Source organism: Carica papaya, chromosome 4, assembly GCF_054855325.1.
Source record: "Carica papaya isolate Zhongbai chromosome 4, ASM5485532v1, whole genome shotgun sequence".
NCBI classification, from domain to species: Eukaryota; Viridiplantae; Streptophyta; class Magnoliopsida; order Brassicales; family Caricaceae; genus Carica; species Carica papaya.
In genome coordinates, this window is record NC_142312.1 from 4,600,260 (window position 1) to 4,621,209 (window position 20,950).

At 34.3% G+C, this 20,950-nt stretch overlaps 2 protein-coding genes across 7 annotated transcripts; one reads left to right on the plus strand and one right to left on the minus strand.

The window, feature by feature from the left end:
- Nucleotides 1-1,902: 1,902 nt before the first annotated feature.
- LOC110822401 (uncharacterized) lies at nt 1,903-5,219 on the minus strand. Of its 2 annotated transcripts, XR_002541252.2 has the most exons (3): nt 5,060-5,219; nt 3,044-4,300; nt 1,903-2,268 (listed from the first exon to the last, which is right to left on the minus strand). XR_002541252.2 is itself a non-coding variant. In XM_022052514.2 (2 exons), the coding sequence occupies exon 2, from the start codon at nt 4,210-4,212 to the stop codon at nt 3,097-3,099; it is 1,116 nt and encodes a 371-aa protein (XP_021908206.2). In that variant the 5' UTR covers nt 4,213-4,300; nt 5,060-5,219; the 3' UTR covers nt 2,717-3,096. The 2 variants fall into 2 exon arrangements, 1 of the variants encoding a protein (XP_021908206.2); XM_022052514.2 differs by lacking the exon at nt 1,903-2,268 and having other exon boundaries at nt 2,717-4,300.
- A 798-nt stretch (nt 5,220-6,017) lies between these two features.
- Nucleotides 6,018-20,865, plus strand: MLH3 (MUTL protein homolog 3). 5 transcript variants are annotated; one of them, XM_088217501.1, is made up of 27 exons: nt 6,018-6,192; nt 6,649-6,788; nt 6,929-6,980; nt 7,069-7,116; nt 7,688-7,842; nt 7,937-7,994; nt 8,976-9,033; nt 9,184-9,276; nt 9,359-9,524; nt 9,671-9,686; nt 9,808-10,028; nt 10,845-10,914; nt 11,005-11,058; nt 15,944-17,389; nt 17,464-17,560; nt 17,652-17,752; nt 17,974-18,035; nt 18,137-18,337; nt 18,781-18,825; nt 18,910-18,963; nt 19,086-19,192; nt 19,444-19,495; nt 19,690-19,749; nt 19,844-19,916; nt 20,111-20,196; nt 20,286-20,348; nt 20,456-20,595. In XM_088217501.1, the coding sequence occupies exons 2-26, from the start codon at nt 6,663-6,665 to the stop codon at nt 20,343-20,345; spliced, it is 3,561 nt and encodes a 1,186-aa protein (XP_088073627.1). In that variant the 5' UTR covers nt 6,018-6,192; nt 6,649-6,662; the 3' UTR covers nt 20,346-20,348; nt 20,456-20,595. The 5 variants fall into 5 exon arrangements, 4 of the variants coding, with proteins under 4 accessions (XP_088073627.1, XP_088073625.1, XP_088073626.1 ...); XM_088217499.1 differs by lacking the exon at nt 20,286-20,348 and having other exon boundaries at nt 6,021-6,192; nt 20,456-20,865; XM_088217500.1 differs by lacking the exon at nt 20,286-20,348 and having other exon boundaries at nt 6,021-6,192; nt 19,447-19,495; nt 20,456-20,865.
- The last annotated feature ends 85 nt before the right edge of the window (nt 20,866-20,950 follow it).

Sequence of the window (20,950 nt, forward strand, 5' to 3'; positions counted from 1 at the left end):
TAATTACATGTTACTAATGGAGTCAGAATCGATTATTTATTATCGTTGTCATGTTTAATCGATTGTTATTTTACAGCTTTAAATGCATGATAATATACTGGAATTAGTAAAATGATTCAATTGTGTTTTCTTGATGCACGTATTGTTTGTCTTGAACTGATTTACGGTTAAATTGTGAAACTAAAAATTAAATGTAAATGAAAAATTAATTGGTTAAGTGAATGAATGAATGAATAATATTCTTACTTGATATCTTGAGAGATGGTGGACAGACCGGGTACATAGAAAACTCTACCGTGAACGTCGCATCATACCAGATGGGGTATCGAGAATTGATACTTTAGTGCACCAGACAGGGTATGAGGATGACCCGTTTCACCCTCATACTAGACAGGGTATTGAGTGATAGTATTTTTTACGCTCATATCAGACGTAGTATGAGGACGACTGGTTAATTAATAAGGTTGGATGTTGGTTCATGTGTAGTGGAACATCCTTATTGACTCTCATGAATACCAGTACGCAAATAAAAAGAGAAAGTTGTTATTCTTATTTATTTGAATATGAGATTATGATGTTGTTGAGCTATTATCTCTATATGTCGGTTTTGAAAATCTCATAACGATAAATATGCAATAAATGATTTTACTTATAATAAATGAATTTACTTAGTTAAGAGCTCCATTGATTATTTTTTTAATTTTTACCAACTTTCATTTTCTGTATTGGTGAGTGGTGTAATATTTGTACTGAGATAATGTAGTTCACCCATTCATTAACTATTTCAGATCAAGAGAACCAAGACTCAGATCCTTATTAAAAAGAGGGTTGTGAACCACCATCCGGACTCATTCAAAAACTAGTGAAGGTCGTTCTAAAATACTCAATTGTTTACTTTTTGTTTATTTTTTTGATTTTCGTTTGTTCTTTTAGAAGAAATATTCATGTAGTTTTATTGGATATTTAAAATTATTGTGTAACAAATATAAACCCTAACTCTATTATTCCGCTTCCGCATTTAATTTATGATTTTGTTTCATTTTAGTTCCGAACTGTTACATATATAATTTAATAATTTATTAAAAAAATTATCCTATTTGCTTGAAATTTTGCAAAGTTAGAAGTTATCATCTTAAATACAAAGCTATATTTAATGCTAACATAATTGCACAGCATTTTAAATAAGTTCAAATGGCATAAAGACTACTTTTCTTCAAACGATTCTTTAAAAGAAAAAAGAAAAATTAGTCATAATAATCAAGCTCAGCTAATACAACAATTCAACTTTCAAAACCTATCTCTTATTTATTTTAATAAATTTTTTTTATTATTTTAATATGAATGACTATAACATTGTGTTTAGTTTAAATTAATAAATATTTTAGTTATTTGATATATAAAAATTAATCATATTTTAATAATTTAATGTATGATAAAATCAACTTTAATCATATTTTCAATTATAAAACCATAAACTTAAACTTTTAAATATTTCACAAAAGTGTATTACTTGAAAAACAATTATAAAACTTTGAACTAAAATATTATTTTTATATATTTTATTTGTTATTTTTTATTTCATAAGAATTAGAAGTTAGAAGTTCATATATTTACTTACCATTACTATTAGTCATTTTATTATTTTAGGAAACAGCCTAAAACATTTGAGTATGGGATCACCCAAACCCCATCCAAACAAATGAAAAAATAATATTAAGAAAGTAAATTGTGCCAAACTTGAAAAGATTAGATACCGGAACGATTACCAAACCTTAATCATCCTCCTGCAACATCACCACCCATATGTAGAATTTCGTGTTATGTATTGTGTTTTAAATCTTTATCGTTTTACAAAAAAAAATTTTATTCAACTTTCAAGAAAAATATTACTTAGAAAAATAATAATCTTGAAAGAAAAAACCGTATAAAAATCATAAAATTCAAATTACAAACTGTATAGAAACTGTAATTTACCAGTTAGTTTATACCCGCACAACCATTTTTGTTCTTCAAAGTCTAATCTCCAAACAATTTTCTTGCATTTTCTCAACATGATTGGATTCCACCTTGTTTAAGCCGAAGTAAATGCGAATAGCCAGCCAGCCATTGTAACTCACTAACCTTCTACGTGACAAAAGCCTCATCTGCAACAGAGCCGTACAAAAAGCGACCAGTCACCGATACAGGGATCAATTACATATACATCTTCTATTATTATCAGCCACTCCGGCATCATCAACTCCACATTGCCAACTCCTGAGAGACAACCTGTTTACCATTCTCACAAAACATTTCACCATGATACCAGCTCATGTTACAAGTTGTAACTGTGGTTATAAACACAAATTTTTTCCAAGAAAAAACTATGGCTATAAACAAATGAAACAATCAAGAATCACTTAATAGTAAAGTAACAGACAGAAAGAAAACAAGAAAAACAGAAAGCTGAAATTCAAATGCCATTATTTCCCATGGGAGGAAAGAATTATGTGGAGCAAAGGGTAGAATAAATCGAGAAATGGCTACAGCTCGGATTCTCAATACACAAGCTATGGAAGACAGAAAATTGTTTCAGTCCATTCATTTTAGATGTTAAATAAGCCTGCATTCCTACTAAGAATTTTATATCAAGGAAGGAAGACTCCTTTGTGTTTCTATTAAGCACTGTTTCAATCCCGTACAGCTAGCAGCTTGAGTTTCAACATAAGCACGAACAAGAGCTAAAAAATCAATTTATCAAAACACAAACCCAAAGGACTACATTATTTTTGTACATATTCCAGCTGCTTAAAGAGCAGGGTGAATATGCTGGAAACAGCAAGGTAGCACCTAATGCACTGCATCCCTCTGTCAGTCGAAACTCCAACCTTTGTTCCAATTTCAAGCAATGGGCTACTTGAAATATGAAGTATGGATGCAGGCAATTAAACGTTTAAAAATATACAATTTTGTCAGTTTAACTTCCATTACAAAACCACGGTAAGCAGAAAAAAGATAAATCAAATGAAGCCGGTCCTATAAAAAAGACCATCACAAGTCCTACCTCTGCTATCAACTTCAACCATGAGGCACCTGTTGCTGTGATATGGTGGAAGATTATGACTGCATTACTTTATTTTGCTTGATACATGCTGGAGCCTTGAACTCCTGGCATTTCCATGTCGGTGTTGCCTCAATTGGAAGTGCACCATCAGTAGAAGGCTGCAGGGAAAACAAGGGAATACCAGTAGCAGTGGGTTTGCTTGTGTTCTTTTGAGTCAAAAGAGAGCTTTTACCGACCATCTCTTCCTTAGGATTCCCTTGATCCCTATAGGTACAAATGCTTAATGGCAGTTTTTTAAGTTTCACTCTTCCCCTCCTTCTACCTGGCGAATTTGTTTCTTCCCATATTTTCTCCTTCGAGTGACTTGATTCTGCCTCCACAATGTCCAATTCTAATTGGTTATCTTTTTCGTATTTTGATCCCTTCTCATCTGCTTTAATTGCACGTGCCCCTTGGCTGGAGCTTTCAGAATTCTCCTCTCCTGCACCAGCATGTTCATTAGACATCGAAGCTGGGCTTCTTTCCAACACCAAACCCACATCGGAAATGCTAGCTTTTTCATAAGGAGGTGAATTCTTAAGCTTCTTATGCTTATGGCCTTTCAATTCAGGATTTGGAGAATGCTTTGAGATTCTAGGGGAGCTATTTATGGCTCGATGCAACCTACGAGCTAATTCTTCATCAGTCCCATGATTCTCAATAGGTTGGTGCTTTGTATACAAAAGCTGAACAGGGACATGCTTTTTCAGCTTGTTCTTTTTCAGGCATCTCTCCTTGGAAACTCCCTCCTCAGAAAAGGAGGCAACCAAATCTAAAGCATTCCTAGCTGCAATCACTGCTTTTGCTGCAATTGCTGCCTTCTCATCAGCAGCAGCTCTTGCATCCTGTGCAGCCTGAACAGCAGCTACAGCTGCTGATCTTGATGCTTCTACAAGCTCCTTGGGTGTATGTTTTGGGTTGTTTAAATGAGAAGCCAATAGAATGTTAAGATGGGTGTCAAATTCGCAAGATGGAGAAGTAGAAGAAGATGTAGAAGAAGCAAGCACAGCAGGACTCAGAGCACCATTCCCATCCGAAGTCTGCTTCTTGAATCCAGCAAGTAGACGCTTCCGCGGAGGTAGAAGGACATCAGCATCCAAGTGATTAATGTCACAAACGTTAGCCTCCATTATGTTCTCTTCCTACTATCTATTGAGCTCTTATAGACTGATAATAGACCTCTACATGGGTGGTACAGCCAGTTCAATCCCGTTAACACTACAACAAGAGAGACAAGAGCAGATTTAGCATCAAAACATATCTAAACTCATACGAGGAAGAAAAAAAATCCATAACCAAATACAAAATAGGAATTTAAATCTCTCAGCAAATCCCGATCGAAGGCAAGTGAAGTTCAGTTTTTCTTTTCTTATTTCCCTCTCAAGACCAACATTTGTCGAATCAATTCTGTTTAAATTAAATAAGAACTGATTGATCCTTCCTTGGTCGTTGATAAGGCCCCGAAATAGAACAGTATATGATCTAATACCACTATTTCAACTCATTTAAATTCCTGATAAAGCAGGAGACGTCAATTCAGCTATATCAATGTGTGATCACAAGAGTAATTTGATCTAACATCATATAGAAGCAGATAAGATAAGCTAAAATGCAAGCCTCAAGTTTCATTCACCTTCTCGGCAAACACCAAAAACCATGATTAAAATTCACACCAGCGACATAAGCAAAAATATCAAAAGACAAAACCAGAATCCAGCACATGCAAAACAATCACATGCTCCAAGTATTTCAAACTCCCAGATTCCTCGACAGCACAAAATTCACAACCGAAGACTGAGAATCACATCGAAATTAACGTTAATCAAGAATGCAAATAGCTAGATTCAATCGAATTATGCAAATCGGATTGGACTTCATGCCGACGACGTATAGTCAAGAACATAAATCAAAACAGAGTTGGCTTAAAGAGTTGAATTTCCATCATTTATGAGGAAAGCGTTGTATGTTAAAAAATACCTGATCGTTTTTTCTGTGTTTGATGAACAGAGAAAGGGAGGAATATAGAGAAACGGCAACTGGAAATTAGGGTTTGTGCGCAGAGATGGAGAAATGGAGAGAGAGAGAGAGAGAGAGGAAGAAATCCAGGTGGTGAATAGAAGATCTTGTTTTATTTATTTATATATTTTTTTGTTAGTTCTTAACATTTTCTTTTTTCTATCACTGTAAAAATCCATTTTAATTTTATATAAAATTTAAACGTCAGAAAAAAAAAAGAAGATTTGGATTGGTTCTGATTCTAGAAGCTCAGAACACAAATCACACTACTGTATTACCTCTCTCAGCTTCAAATAAAAAAAGTCATTTATATGAAAATTTTATTTTTTTTAAAGAAAAAAATATTTACTTTTTTGAAAAATAGTTTAAAAATTATAATTATTTTATATAAAAAAAATATAAATAACAGTTTAATTTCTTATAGAAAAACAAAATCAAATTTTTATTAAAAAATTAAGATTTAACTAATTAAGCAAAATCTGTAAAGTATTATATTTAAATAAAAATGATTTAATAAATATATAAAATATTATCACATAAAGTAAAAATTAATTATAATTTACTAAATAATAATAATAATACTAATAATTAATGTCAATTTGGTAAGAACCAAAAACCCAACTCCTCTTCAGTGGCTTTATTTCGCCGCGGCCAGCGCGTCGGTGACGGGCGGTAATCGGCGATGTCCCGCCAGCCAATAAAAGTCACGGCCGTTAACGGGATAAAACTTCAAAATTAAAAAAAACGAGGATATTATTTAATTTAATTTAAGTTATCTGGACAACGTTTTATTAATGTCGCCACGTGTCAATCAATCACCTTTGCTCCGGAAACTAAGTTCTCGACACGTGTGACCAATCAAATGCTCACTCAATGTCAACTCGCCACGCCAGCTCTGCTCGAGAGCTTACAGCGTGAAGGTTAAGCGTGCGGCGTACGTTAGCATCGTCCTGGGAAACCGCCTTCTCTTTTCAGGTCTCAGTGGGAATTAGAAGAGCACCAGGAAACTGAACTTGTTTCTACTTGCTCCTCTACATATGGCACGTCGACGCTCGCCAAAACCTTAAACCCTAGCGGGAAATTTGCATACTCTGGTAACTAAACCAAATACGTTTCTTTCTATATAATCTGCGTATATATTTGCTCGTTTTTTTGAGAATGTTTGCGAGGACATTTCCTTGTTTGGTTCCTAAGAAAGTGGGAAGAAAAGGGAATGGAATTCCAAAGCTTTTTACGTTTTCCATTTTAGTTGCAAAGAGCAAAAAAGGTCTTATAATTTGCATGCACAACTTTTTTCCTTTGAAAGTAATACGACTATACAAGACAGAGCATTTCTCCTTGTCCAGGGTTTTGCGTTTGGAGCAGGTGCAGGTGATACGAAATGTTAATTTTTTTAAAAAGAATGCTGACTTCTTATTGGCGATTTTATATAAAAGATTTATTTAAGTGAAAAGTATTTCACAGGAAAATGGTTTGCGATTTTTCTTTCTTGTACTGTTCATCAGTGGAAATCTTCTTAACGACTTAATTTCTTTTTTAAATATTTCCAGTTCTTAATTCTAAAATGACGAGCATTAAGCCCTTGCCGGAGGCTGCCCGTAATTCTATGCGTTCTGGCATTGTTTTGTCTGATCTGACCAGGGTTGTGGAAGAGCTGGTTTTTAATAGCCTGGATGCTGGTGCAACAAAGGTGATAAAGTGCCCCCGGATTTTAGTTTCCTTCTTAGCATTTGATTTGATCTTATTGCTCTATAAAATACAAGGATGGACACGCTTTGTTGATGAAGAAAGTTAAGCGTCTGTGAACTTACATTTATATGTTGATTTCAGTTATCAGTCCTTGTAGGTGTTGGTAACTGCTATGTAAAAGTGGTGGATAATGGTATGTAGGACTATCCTTAGAGGTAATTGTGGATTTCATTGCATGTGCTACTTCCACACTGAGTTCCATCCTATATACATGTTTTCAGGATCTGGAATTTCTCGAGATGGATTGGCAATTGTGGGAGAAAGATATGGTATGTAAAATTTTCACTCAGTCCGTTCTTTTAGATGGAACTTTCTGGGAGCTGATATATGCAGACGGGTTGTTCTAAAACTTTCTTTTGCTTATCCGGCATAGTATATGTCAGGGCAGTCTCTAGTAGTATTATTACTATTTTTCAAGGATTGCTTTTCATCTAAGTTATGATTGTTGAACATACATATAGGAAGAAAATTAACATACTTGGAAATGTTAGTTAGTGTTGTTTGCTTAAACCATGGGTCAGTTTTTCCTATGTATTTATGTTGATTGCCTGTAATTGCATCATGAAGAGAAGTTTACTGAATGCTAGAGCATGTTTTACGTCATTAAGCTACAGAAAATTTGGAGCATTTGTCATCGTTAATGTCCCACTAAATACGATTAAAAGGAACAGGAACGTGTATTATTAGGGGCAATTGCATAACAATAGTTGGAATGGGCATAGCTAAATATCATTAGTATATGGGAGGATTACACGTGGCATACTTGAATAAATGAGGCGTGCACAATAGTTGAATGTTATACGAAGATGAACCCGAGTGATGTTTTTCCGGTGTCAGCAGCTACATCAAAGCTTTGGAGTTTGGCTGATACGGATGCTACTTGTGGGGTTTTTGGCTTCCGGGGAGAATCATTGGCATCTATTTCTGATATCTCATTGTTGGAGATTGTAACAAAAGCTAGTGGGAAGCCAAACGGGTACCGTAAAATTATGAAGGTATTGGCTGTTGTTTTCCTGCACATCCTGATTCATGCGTCACTGGTTTTCAGGTGAAGTTGAATGTAATTAAATTGTCCACCATGCTTTTCAGGGATCAAAGTGTTTGTATCTTGGGATTGATGATGACAGAAAAGATGCAGGCACAACAGGTGAGAACTGAGAAATTATCTTGGGGGGTACTTTCATGAGAATGCATCAATTACATCTTAGATTGATGATATGTTCATGTTATTTGTTTATTTCTTTGTCTTTTGACCATCCACTGTTCTGTTTTCTATTGCATAATGCTATTGTAACCTGAAAGTGAGAAAATATTTAGCTTGGGATGTACTAAAATATAGCGAATATGCATTTTGATGTGTGAGTAATGATGTAAATATGATTGATATCCATTATTGTGAATAAATTTGATGCTTATTGTGATGTTTGTGTCTCTATGACAGAGTGCTCTATATCATTGCCTTTTAAGTGAAGCATTATTATGTTAGGAATATATCTTGAGCTAATTATCTACTACAGTCCTTATTACAGATTAATCTCAGTGTTTTTTGTTACAATCTATTCAATGAATTATGTTATATATTTTGGTCAAGTTTTTTTGAGGCCTAATCTAATTTTGTGGGATGAAGTACTGTGTATTTTTTGTCTATGTTACAAGTTGATTTTTAAAAGTTAATCTGCATTTATTTTCTACTAGCATGGTAAATTAAAATGGGAAAACATCATCTAGGTAAATATTGACTTCAAAAATGACATGTGTGCTTAGATCCCAGTGTCTTTAGATTACTATTTATAAAAATGTACCACTGAGGAGATCTGTGTATAAAGTGCATTATTGTCGTAAATTCTGAAGGTCATAAAAAGTGGTCAGTTTTGGTTAACCAGTTAAATTAATTTATGTTGCACTAGTGAATTTTCGAAGTTTGTAAAAACTATTTATTTTTAAAATCAGCTTAGTTTATCCTATTATTTCTTCTCTCCATTAGTTTCCTTTCCGCATGCTGTTGGTTCTGGATGTTCTTGCTTGGGAGAACATTTAAATTGTTCAAAAATTAAAATATCTTTTTTATAGATAAATCTTTTTGTACTCATCTTGGTTTTAGCATTAATCATGACTTGGCTACTTGCAGTTGTTGTTCGTGATTTATTTTATAACCAACCAGTTCGGAGGAAATATATGCAGTCCAGGTTCCCTTTCCACCCAGCTTTTTTTCTTTTTTAATGTTTTGAGGTTTATAATTTAAGTTAAAGTAGTTCTTAGCTGTCTTAACCAGAGGATACTCAAAATGCTCTTTACTGATTTTATTGTGCTTTTATTTTGCCACTACTAATTTGAAGTCCCAAGAAGGTCTTACATTCTGTGAAAAAATGCGTACTTCGAATTGCGCTTGTACATTCAAAGGTTTCCTTCAATGTGGTTGATATTGAAAGGTGCCATCCCTGGACATATTTAATTTGGTGCTTTTTCTGCTTTTGAGGTTTATTTATAATATTATTCGTTCACTAAATTAAGCGATCAGGAGCTTCTGAGTACGCATCCTTCATCCTCTCCATTATCACTATTGATGAAGGGTTTTGGGGTTGAGGATTTGAATTCTCTAGTGGAAGTGAATGCTAGTGATGGCTTATTGAAGCTTTCTGGATGCATATCTGGTCCTACAAATGCTTTTGCTGCCAAGGTAGAATGATTTGCTTTGCTAAAGGGAAAAATAACTATTTCTCAAAAATAAAAGTGAGAAATAACTAACGTCTCTGTTCTTTACATTGTCATGAAATGTCCATTGGACATGTTAAAAAAAAAGATTTTTTTTTTCTCTGTGTGCAGGTCTTTCAGTATGTCTGTATCCATGTTCCTGCATCTATTTTAATTCTGATTTACGTGCTAAACTTTTTGCCGGGGGGAACCAGGGAATAAGAGAGCGTGTTTTTTCATGCATTGGTTTTATACCTTGATGCTGACAGATATCAATTCAAGGCTTGTTGGTAAAGGTCCAATTCATAAATTGCTAAATCACTTGGCTGCTAGTTTCGAGTGTTTGAGCCCATGGAATGGTAATGACGGGTCTTTAAAAGGGAAAAGAAGCAGGCCTCAAGCTATTCCTGCCTATATTTTAAATTTGATCTGTCCTCAATCCCTCTATGATCTGAGTTTTGAAGCTTCAAAGGCTTGTGCTGAGTTTAAGGTAATGGTTTTCTTCTTAATGTGAATCATGATATAATTCATGCATACCAAAATTTGAATAGTTCTGGTGGTTTGCTCCCTTAGAGCTGCAGTTGAACCTTGCTTTGCGTGGGGAAGGAATATTCATTTTAAACATCAGTGGTGCACAAGTTAATTTGACAATCTTGCTTTGTATTGCTAAGGAAAGTTTATTTAAAAATCAAAGGTGCACTAAGTTTGACAAGTGTTTTGAGGACTTTGAATTATATTTTCTCTCACTTCCGCTCTACAATTGATGCCGACTTCTGGTGGAAGTAGGGCAAAACTTTTTCTGGATGTGGTAAAGGCCAACTTTTTAGTGCTCGATTTAGGATATGATAGTTTCATTAGATTGGAACCTTGATGAACTATTATAGCTATCCAAGCAGGAACCTTTCTATCACCAAAGAAGGAAGTAGAAACCTTGTAGTTATAGTTTAAACTACTGGGATATTCTTTTATAAGACATAAGGAATTGCAAGCATAATGAAGATAATAAGCACATTTAAAACATTTATTGGGTAATCACATATTAGATTTTCAGATAATATAACAGTCTAGGATATTATTTATGTTCGTCAAGCATGGTATATGGTCAAACACGTTCGCTACTAATTCTTTTATAGCAGAGCAACATGATAGCAAATGCTGGTAAAGTCTCATTATAAAAGAGTTTTTAATATCTTTAAGATCTTCGATTACTGTATATGCTGTTCAGACAAATTGTTTGGAAGGTTTAAACTTTGACAACCCCTGGCCCTCTCTCTCTATATTGTATTTATGTTATATTATATGCCAGGACTGGAAACCAGTACTCTCCTTGATCAAGAAGACCATTGAGCACATCTGGAGGGAAAATTTAGCTATTGGTATACTCTCATTATAAATATTTACTTGTTCCAAATTTACATCTCGATATAATGGCAGTTTGTTCTTAACTTTTTAAGATATTTTTGTAGGATCCTTTGACCGTCCAGGTACTATTAGAAAACAAGCTGAAATGCACGTGGAAGGTATTCTCCAATTTGATGTTGTTCTTGTTAGAATTAATTTATTTTAGTAAATTGTAAGTTACAGAAAAATTTAAAATGAGCAGCTATAAAAAATTAAAATAAAAAAAACAGAAAATTAAATAACAAAAATTAAATAGCAGGTTATCAATAGGGAAATTAATAGGAGGTTTTTTGCTGCCTATATATAAGCTGTGTATTGTTTTGTAAGAGTATCCCATTCAGATTGAATATAATATATTTTCTCTTTTCAATATATTTATGTAGTTATCTTAAATTTTATACTTTTGCATCGGTAACAACTTCTTATTTTCAGTTTATTTCCAACAACTAGTATTAAAGCCTAGTTCAAAAATGGACATTAGTGAAGTAGTGAATTCATGTTCGTGAAAGAAGAAACATTTTCAATTGATGGCTTCAAGTGTTGGCGCAAGTATGGCGAAGACAATGGTTCCCATATTTTTTGGTGAAAATTATGACGTATGGAAGATAAAAATGCAAACGTTGGTACGATCACAAAAGTTGTGAGATATAGTCGAGAATGGTTATTCTCAATTTGTTGCTGGGCATCAACTAATACCAGCAAAAACAAAGAAGTTTGAGGAAGATCAGATGAAGGATGTCAGAGCCTTGTTTCTCATACAATAAGGTGGTGCAGAGAGTTTGTTCTCTCGGATAATTAGTGTAATTAGATCAAAAAAAGCGTAGGATATATTGCAGGAAGAATTTTAGGGATCTGCAAAGGTGATTGCCGTGAAGTTGTAGATCTTGCGTAGACAATTTCAAAATTTACAAATGTAGGAGTCCGCAAAAATAAAGGAGTATTTCTCGAAAGTGATTTAGATCGTGAACCAGATGCGAAATTTTGGTGAAGAAATTGCTGATCAAAAGGTAGTAGAAAATTTTTTAATTAGCTTACCTGAAAAATATGAATATATTGTTACAGCAATTGAAAAGTTGAAAGATTTGTCTACTCTTACAATTTAACAATTGATGAGTTCGTTGGAGTCACACGAGGCAAGAAAATTACAAAGTGGGAGCAACTCTGTTGAAAGTGCTTTAACACTAGTTTTAGAACTCAAACTTCTTTGACAAATCAAAGAATTTATCAGAAAAAAAGAAGACAGAATATGGAGAAGCAACAAAATCAAACTGAAGGGAAAGCAGGTTCAAGTTCATATATGTGGTGTGATGTATGTAAGAAATTAAATCATAGTATGTCGAGATGTTGAAAGAAGAAACACTATAACAAATGCAAGCAGCACGATCATATCGCAAAATACTGCAAAAGTAGAAGTCAAGTTCATGATTGCACAAATTTCATAAAAGAAAATGAAGATTTTGAAAACATTTTCTTCAAATGTCATACTGCAATAGAAGAAAAGAACGATATTTGGTATCTGGATAGTGGTTGCACAAACCACATGACAGGTAACCAAAAATTATTCAAAGATATAGATGCATCATACGAAACCAAGGTACATGGGAAATGGTCATCTGGTTCAAGCTAAAGGCAAAGACAGTATTGCAGTATAGACTAATATGAGACCTAAATTTCTTCGAGATGTGCTATTAGTGCCAGATCTGAAGCATAATTTGCTGAGTATCGGATAATTTTTACAAAATGGTTATGCAGTTCGTTTTGAAGATGGAGGTTGCAAAATTTTTAATGGCGAAATAATAATTATCTCCTTGCCAGAGTTGATATGGAGAGGTCCATAAATTTTTCGCTGCAAATAAAATATGCTTCAGAAATGACATTATGAACTAAAGTTGTTGACTACTTAGATTTATGGCATAAAAGATATGGTCATATCAACTATAATGCTCTAAAGTTGTTAAGAGTCAAAAATATGGTTCAAGGTCTACTATTTATTAACACAATCAAGCACATGTGAAGAATGCATCTTTGGCAAACAACATCGAACATATTTTCCATCTAGAGGATCTTGGCGAGCACGATCACCACTCGAACTGGTACATACTGACATATGTGGAAAGATGCAGACACCTTCACAAGGCCAAAAATGGTACTTTTTAATTTTTGTTGATGATTATTCAAGGATTACATGAATATATTTTTTAAAAGAAAATTCAGAGACGTTTAAAGTGTTAAAGAGATTTAAAGCCATAGTAGAAAATAAAAGTGATCGTAAAATTAAAGTTTTACGAAGTGATTGAGGCGGTTAGTTTACTTCGAAGAACTTTGATAGTTTTTGTGAAGAATGCAGTATTTGGAAACAGTTGACAGCAACATATGCTTATCAACAAAATGGTGTCGTTGAGAGAAAGAATCGCACAATTGTCGAAATGGTTAGATCAATACTGAAGGAGAAAAATATGCCTAACACTTTTTGGGCAGAAACAATAAATACAAAAATTTATATCTTGAACATGAATCTGACAAAATCTTTTCCAAATCGAACTCTAATTGAAGCATGGAATGGTGTCAAGCTAGTGATTAGTCATATGAAGATTTTCGGTTATATATGTTATGCTCATGTACCAACCAAAAATAGATCAAAATTTGATAACAAAAGTAAAAGATGTATTTTTTCAGGCTTATGCTGATGATACAAAAGGGTACAGGGTGTACAATTTAGAGAAGAAGTTGATTATTAATAGAGATGTTGTGTTCGAGGAGAATGCTTCCTGAAATTGGGAAGATGAGAAGGTTTAAGAAAAGTAGTTGTTTGCAACAATTATCTTATTGGGAGGACAAACTACTCAAGATAGCACTCCAAGATAAAATGAGTTTAGTTCAAGCTCAACTTCTAGTCCAAGTTTAAGTCTGAGTTCTAGTAGAAATGCTAGAGAAGAGTCGACTACTCTAGAGTCAGCTTCAAGAAGAGTAAGAAGTTTAGCAGAAATTTATGAGTCATGTAATTTCTCGCTAGTTGAGCCACAAAGTTTTGAAGAAGCTGAGAAATAACAAAATTGGATAAAAGCCGTGGAATATGAAATCCAAATAATAGAGAAAAATAATACTTGGGAGCTAGTAGATCGACCAGAAGATCGTGAAGTGATCGGTGTTAAATGGATTTACAAGACAAAATTGAATCCAAACGGATCAATTCAGAAGTATAAAGCAAGACTCGTGGCAAAAGACTTCAAGCAAAGTTATGGTATAGATTATTACAAGACTTATGCTCCTACAGCAAGACTAGAAACAATTAGAACTATTATTGCTCTGGCAGCTCAAAAAGGTTGGCGATTGTATTAATTTAATATCAAATAAGCCTTTCTGAATGGTTATCTTGACGAAGAAATTTATGTCGAACAACCAGAAAGATTTTTAGTTGAAGGGGGAGAGAACAAAGTATACAAGCTAAGGAAAGCTCTATACGGCCTAAAGCAAGCACCAAGTGCATGGTATAGTGAGATAAACAAATACTTCACGTAGAAAGAATTTCAAAAAAGCAAGAGCGAACTGACTTTATATGTCAAGAAAATAAGTACTGATATTCTAATTGTCTCATTGTATGTTAATGATTTAATTTACACAGATAACAATGAGACAATGCTCAGAGAATTCAAAAAAGATATGATGGAGACATGAGATGAGTGATCTGCATTATTTTCTGGGTATAGAAGTATGCAAAGGTGATACAGATGTCTTTATATCACAAAAAAATTATGCAGAAAATATTTTGAGGAATTTAATATGCAAGATTACAAATCATTTACAACTCCCTTAATGGCCAATGAAAAGTTGAAAAAAGACGATGGAGCAAAAAGGGCAGATGAAACCACCTACAGGAGTTTAGTTGGAAGTTTGTTATATCTAACTGCAACACGATCAGACATAATGTTTGCTGCTAGCCTATTATCAAGATTCATGAGTAGCCTGAGTAAACTAAACTTCACAGCTGCAAAGAGAATACTCAGATATATTAAAGGTACAACAAATTATAGAATATGGTATAAACCAATAGAAAACTAAAAATTGATCGGTTATACAGATAGTTATTGGAGCGAATGTGTTGATGACATAAAAAGTACATCAGAATATGCTTTTTCACTGGGATTTGGTCTTTGTTCATGGTCGTAAAAAAAGTAGAGCGTAGTGGCGTTATCATCAGCTGAAGCTAAGTACATTGGAGCAGTTCGTGCTATCACACAAGCAATATGGTTAAAATGTATTCTAGATGACATTAGTGAGAAGTAATATGAACCAACAATAATATTCTATGACAGCAAATCAACAATTCCAATTAGTAAGAATCTAGTTAGTCGTGAAATGATCAAATATAATGCTATCAAGTATCATTACATTCGAGAAGCAGTCGAGCACCAAGAAGTGCAACTCAACTTTTATAGAACAGATCTGCAGTTGACTGATATCTTCACAAAAGTGTTGACAAAAGAAAAGTTCATACACAACTGGAATCTGATCGGCATGTCGAAGAAAATAAATTAAAAGGCGAGATTGTTAGAATTAATTTATTTTATTAAATTGTTAGTTACAAAAAAATTTAAAATGAACAGTTATGAAAAATTAAAATAAAACAATAGAAAATTAAATAGCAGAATTTAATAGTAATTAAATAAAATAAATAGACAATTATCAATAGGAAAATTAATAGGAAATTTTTTGCTGTCTATATATAGGCTGTATATTGTTCTGTAAGAATATTCTATTCAGATTGAATATAATATATTTTTTCTTTTCAATATATCTCTCTAGTTATCTTTAAGTTTATATTTTTGCATCAGTAACAACCTCTTATCTTCAATTTATTTCCAACAGTTCTTAGCCTGATTTAATAATATCATGTAGATTTCCGAATCATGTAATGGTTATTAAATTAAATTTGTGTGGTACTCTTTTTTTGTTTCAAGTTTCTATCAGCTTACGCTTGTAGACCTTTTGTCATTTTGCGTGCAGATTGGCGGCGAAGCTTAGAATCTACAAGAAAGAAGCACAAGATAGAAAATCATCAGACTTCTACTCCCAGTCTGTATTCTCCTTTGGATGAGTTAATGAAGGATGATGACCATTTATTTCAAAGGGAGCATGAAAGAAGTTCTTGCTGGGAGAATTGCGAGGATGCTATGCTATTCAAGGGGCAGCTAACTAAGGTGGGATTTCTGGATCAGGACTACTATTCTTTCCAATCATGGGATTCAATGACCCAAAAGAATGAGAACTGTCTGTGCATGCCTGATGACAACCTATCAGCAGACAGTTACTTCTTGAAGGATAATTTGGCTGCTGCAGGGAAATCCAACCATCAAATCAAAGACAACATCTTAAGGTCACACTCAACTAATGAGTCCTTTCAAGTGGAGCAGAGTTTGGAGAATGGATCAGGAGGTGGTTTACCTTTTGACTTTCATGAATTCGACAATGGATCAGAGATCAGTGAGGATATTGGAAAACCTTCTTTGCGTAGTTGCACTTTACGAGGAAGCCTGCCACTTGATGGGGCTTTATTTCCAAGTGAGGAGGGATCTGAATCATCTATTAATCTTTTGACTGAAAAGAAGTCGGATTGTTCTGACAAAAAATCAAATATCCTAGGGGTTGATGTTAAGGACAGGAATTTTAGTTGTTTCTCGAAGACTTTGTTGGAGGATGAGTCATCATGTGCTTGGCAACATTCCAGACTCATCACAGAAGGTGACATGGCTGTAGATTCTAATTTTATTTCAAGAGCTTCTGCAAAGTCATTTTTATCTTACAATGATCATTCTTCTGGTGAGAAATTTGATTCAGATGCACAAGTGAGAAAAAAACCTTGTCCTGGTTTATCAGGTCCTGAATGTTGCTCTGGAAAATTAGATCCTTTGTTTCAGTCTGAATGGTGGGAGGCCAAACATTTCACTGGAAATGGTGCACTAGGAGGAAGCCCCGGATGGTATGATGGGACTTGCTTGAGGAATTTTGTAGATAGTGAAAATGACTGTAGATTTTATTATGATACTATGTCTAAGCGCACAAACCAAGGAAAATGCACCTCAAGTTGCATGAATGTTTACTTTGATTTGAAGGATTATAGTGGCTCTAGGAAAGGTTTCTGTGAGTTTCTTGAAGAAAAAACAGTACCCTATAAATCTTCTACCAGGAATCCTTCTATGTTAGCTGATTTTACAGACTGGTTGCATCAATCAAGTAGCAAAAATTGCAGAGATATTGACAAGCACAAAAGTCAAAGAGATGAGCTTAGACATCGGGACTGTGAACAAAAGCCGTTACTTGAAAAAATAACAAGAAGCCATTCAGCTCCTCCATTTTTTAGGCAGAAGAGGGGTTTTATCTCCTTAAATCATTGTTCGATGATAGATGTAAGGAAATCTGATGATCATTTTTTTGAAGATGCCTCTACTCATGGTGATGCTCTTGATATTTATTTTGTTCAAGATTTAGTACAATGATACAAGACTAAGACTTCTTACAATTTGCAGTGCCTGATATTTCAAGACATCTCCAACAACAATGTTCTGGTTTGCGTCAGTTACATCTGAACCAAACTTTGGTAGAAGATGTGTCGTGTTGTGCCAGGTACTGCAGATTACTGCTTTCTTCTATGCTTACCAAAATTTTAAGTTGCCAACTAGAACACAAGTTCACTATTTCATTCGCGCTCTGGAAGACCTCATTCAAAGAAGCTGGAGCTCACATCAGAGATGAGAACCATTGATGGATGTGGGAGGTCCCTGTATTCACCAGCTCATGAAGCTGCTCCAGTTGAAGGTATATCATATGTTCTCGAAAAAGGTCTTTCACCATTGACTGGGGCTATGAATGTAGTAATTGTGGGAACTTATACACTTATTACATCACATAGATCCTACATACATGATAACCTTAAGCAGTTATACATTAGAAAGTAAGAGATACATTTACTCACCTCTTTAAATATTTTGCTTTTATTTAATAGAACCTAAATTTTTACAGTTTGAATTTCATTTCAGTGGAAATACAGGATTCACTAAATTCAAGGAATAAGTGGCGGGATAACTGTCCACTGACTACAGTTGAGTGCTTTTGCACATTTTGTTCATTTATTTTGTACACGATGGATGTCCTGATTCCAAGTTGATAAATGATCACTAGCACTCTTCTTTTTTCATACAGAACATAGATAAATCATTTAATCTTCATCATCAAGATAAGGTGCTCGATATATCTGCGGGATTCTTGCAACATCTTGCTGGTGATTCATTAGTTCCTGAATCTATTGGTAGGAACTGCCTTGAAGATGCCAAGGTTCTGCAACAGCTGGATAAGAAATTCATCCCAGTTGTCGCTGGTGGAACACTTGCTGTTATTGATCAGGTCCATTGATCTCGCACTTATTCTTTTAGGAGGTTTTTCGTGTTTCATCCAGTTTATATCTCAAATGTTCTGATTCTTTCTGATGATATACTTACTGATAATGTGATTGATTAGAAATGAATAAAATCTGAATTTTTCAGATTTACTGTTGTAGACAAGTGGGCTTCAAAAGGGAACCTGGTGGTGTTTTCAAATATTATAGTTGTGATGACTTAATTATCACATGACTGGCATTAAATAGATATGTGAAAAACTCTTCTGTTTGCAACCTCCAAAAATGTTACCAAAGTATAAAAATAGAAATGTGCATTTACACTTAGGAAACCCAAGCTTTTCCATGGAACCATGCCTTTCAGAACAGTGACACACATTCACCTAGAAAGAATCTTCTGAAAATTTTGGTTGCTATTTTTTATAACAAATTAATCTTGTCTCCTTTACAGCACGCTGCAGATGAAAGGATTCGGCTTGAAGAACTTCGTCAGAAGGTAAGATTTCTCAGTCATTTAGACTTGTGGACCTGTTTCCTCTATTTTTTTTTTTTGAACATCTGGGAGAAATTGACTGTTTAGGTTTTATGTGGGGAAGAGAAGAAAGTTGCCTATTTGGATGCAGAACAAGAGCTGGTATAATTCTCTTTAATGCTACTTAACATGTTCCTCTAAGCCTTTGATTTCAGCTTGTCCCTTCAACTTTTTAATGGGATCCAAGATTTATAAGTTGAAAACGGGTATGTATATAATAACAGATTTTGCCAGAGATAGGGTATCAATTACTGCAGAATTATTATGATCATGTAGAAGATTGGGGTTGGATATGCAATGTTCATGTACGAGGCTTGGAGTCCTTCAAGAAGTAATTCTTCTTTCTCATCTTCAAACCTTTCACGTCTGGTGGTATCTGCATGAAAAAACTAAAAGCTTACTGCTATTCGTAGTTAAGACTTCCTTGTTATTTGGAAATGAATTGAGATATGTTTGCTCAGGAGCATCATGTAGTTTTTTGCAATCTGAATGTCATATAGGAGATCTACTGTTTCTTTTTCTTACTCCGTGTACATCATGCTTATTGTACTCTACTCACATTAATGGTTTTAATCACCTCAGCAGGAGCTTAAATGTTCTCCACAAGCAGCGAAACATTGTCATGCTTCTGGCGGTGATTTACTCACTTTCTAAATTCATTCATTTATTTTTTTTTAAAATCATTTATTTAGTAATTTTCTGGATTGAAACATCTTAAAGAGAAGACCATCTGCTTCCACAGTTCATTCATTGAAATATGTTTTGCCAATTTTTGCTGCTATGCAAGTTATTTGCTTACTGGTACAATCTTTATACGATGACATATAGGTGCCCTGCATTTTAGGTGTGAACTTAACTGATATAGATCTTCTGGAATTTCTTCAGCAGGTAACATAGCAGGGACTCTCTTTCTTCACTTAATATGTGACTTGTAGCTTTTAACACTTTTTGGTCAACATCTAACTCATATTTTGCAATTTAGCTGGCTGATACAGATGGATCGTCAACGATACCTCCATCTGTGCTTCGAGTTCTTAATTCTAAAGCATGCAGAGGTACAGGGTTAATTAATGCCCACAATAACCATGCACGTGATTAGCATGTGATGAGAGGTTATTTAATGTTAGAAGTTATGCTTACATGAGAAACCATGGTGGTATCTTTTTATTCTCCATCATCCACATATATGAATGCATAGAATTTATTATATGTTGAAAACTATCTTATTTTCTCAATATACTGCTTTAAGGTGCAATTATGTTTGGAGATTCTCTGCTGCCGTCAGAATGTTCATTAATCATTGACGAGTTGAAACGAACATCACTTTGTTTCCAAGTGAGTTGAAAGAAGAAAAACTTTCCACACCTGTTGTTGTTGACTGCCAATTGACTGCAGAAAAATTATTACATGCTCTCTGCTCTCAGGAAGCATGGTTGACGTATTCACCCTTCAAATCTGGAGTGGTCCAATCCAATGAAATCTGAAGGGTGAAAGCATCTCAACCATGTCCTGAAACATCTTCTGCTTGTGTGAGATGTCTGAAAGAGATTTTTTTTTTGGTCATTTTGAATAACTGAAGAAGTGTCTTATGCAGTGTGCTCATGGGCGACCTACCACAGCTCCTCTTGTCAGCATGGAGGCACTGCATATGCAGATAGCTAAGCTTGGTTCTAGTGAGGCTTGGCATGGGTTGCATCGTCATGAAGTCAGTCTTGACCGTGCAATAATGCGGTTAAGTGCTGCTAGAGGTTCTTGTTGAGATATCAGATGTTACTCCTCCGGACATCCATGCTTAGATGCAGTTATAATAGTTGTCTATTACATTTTTACATTGTAAAATCATTTGTGTATCATGTATAGCCTGTTTTAGTATTCAAGCATACAAAGATCATGCTATTGTTCATAGAGGATGGTGTCATTAAAAATTGACAAGAGTGTTAGAGAGGAAGAGAGGAATATTATGAGATTTTCTTTCTTGGTGATAGTGAGAAGTAACTTTTTCCATCAACTCCCCTTAAGTTAGAAGGTATTGTTTATGAATTGGAGTTTATGAATTTGTGTTCCATCTCTTATGAGAGGTAAGAGGAAT